The sequence below is a fragment of the Glycine max genome, chromosome 8 (genome assembly GCF_000004515.6).
Source record: "Glycine max cultivar Williams 82 chromosome 8, Glycine_max_v4.0, whole genome shotgun sequence".
NCBI lineage: Eukaryota > Viridiplantae > Streptophyta > Magnoliopsida > Fabales > Fabaceae > Glycine > Glycine max.
In genome coordinates, this window is record NC_038244.2 from 30069789 (window position 1) to 30070995 (window position 1207).

At 38.0% G+C, this 1207-nt stretch overlaps 1 protein-coding gene across 1 annotated transcript; it reads left to right on the plus strand.

The window, feature by feature from the left end:
* The first annotated feature begins 335 nt into the window (after positions 1–335).
* On the plus strand, positions 336–977 carry LOC102662239 (uncharacterized). The gene has a single exon (XM_006586420.1). The coding sequence runs from the start codon at positions 336–338 to the stop codon at positions 975–977; it is 642 nt and encodes a 213-aa protein (XP_006586483.1).
* Positions 978–1207: the final 230 nt, after the last annotated feature.

Here is a 1207-nt window from a genome sequence, read left to right on the forward strand (position 1 = left end):
TACTGTTGCTTAAAAGGAACAAGTTGCTTTGAAGGACACTACTGATAAAAAGAATGATGAGGTAAAAGATAAGAGGAGTCCGTGGAGAGAAAAACAAATAATTATCAATGAAAAAGAAATAGAGGGAGGAAAACAAAAAGAAAAAGAAGAAAAAGAAAAATTTGAAAAAAAATAAAGAAGAGGAAAAAAGTAAGAGTGACAAAGCAAGAGACAAGAGAAAAGAAACAACTTCAAATGAGGGGAAGGAAGTGGCATATCCTTTGGTACCTTCCAAGAAAGATAAGGAATGCCACTTGGCAAGATTCCTAGACATTTTCAGGAAACTGGAGATAACAATGCCCTTTGGAGAAGCTCTACAACAGATGCCACTCTACTCCAAGTTTTTAAAAGACATGTTGACAAAGAAGCACAAGTACATTCACCAGGAAAATATAGTTGTGGAGGGTAATTGTAGTGCTGTGATCCAGAAAATCCTTCCACCGAAGCACAAAGACCCTGGGAGTTTGACCATTCCTTGTTCAATAGGTGAAGTCACAGTGGGAAAAGCTCTCATTGACTTGGGAGCCAGTACCAATCTGATGCCACTCTCTATGTGCAGAAGATTGGGAGAGTTGGAAATCATGCCTACCAGAATGACTTTACAATTGGCTGACCGCTCCATTACCAGACCATATGGGGTAATTGAAGACATTTTGGACAGAGTAAAACATTTTACCTTCCCAGCAGACTTTGTTGTAATGGATATCAATGAAGATAATGTCATTCCCTTAATCTTGGGAAGGCCATTTATGTTAACTGCAAGTTGTGTAGTTGATATGGGAAGAAAGAAATTGGAATTGGGCTTTGAAGATCAGATGATCAATTTTGATTTATTTGAAGAAGACAAGCCTGTGCCATACCAAAATGTTTGCTTGCAAGTGAAGGAGGTTGAAAAGGAAGTCCTGAAGGTGAGGGCCAAATATGATATCACCCATTGAGGTATATGTGTTAAGCTAATGACGTTAAAAGAGTGTTTCCTGGGAGGCAACCCAGTTCTGATTTCTTTCACTTTGTTTTTCTTGCATTGCATAAGTTGGAACTTGCTTATAAATGATTAAAAAGGGGGAATATCAGCTTGTATTGAATTATAGATATTGGGGTTTGTTTTAAACTTTATGAGGAAGTGTATAACTCGTGCTGATTGCATCACTTCCATGTGCTAAGCGAG

Coding starts and splice junctions, on each gene's coding strand:
- LOC102662239 (XM_006586420.1), top strand. CDS start 336: ATGCCCTTTGGAGAAGCTCTACAACAGATGCCACTCTACTCCAAGTTT.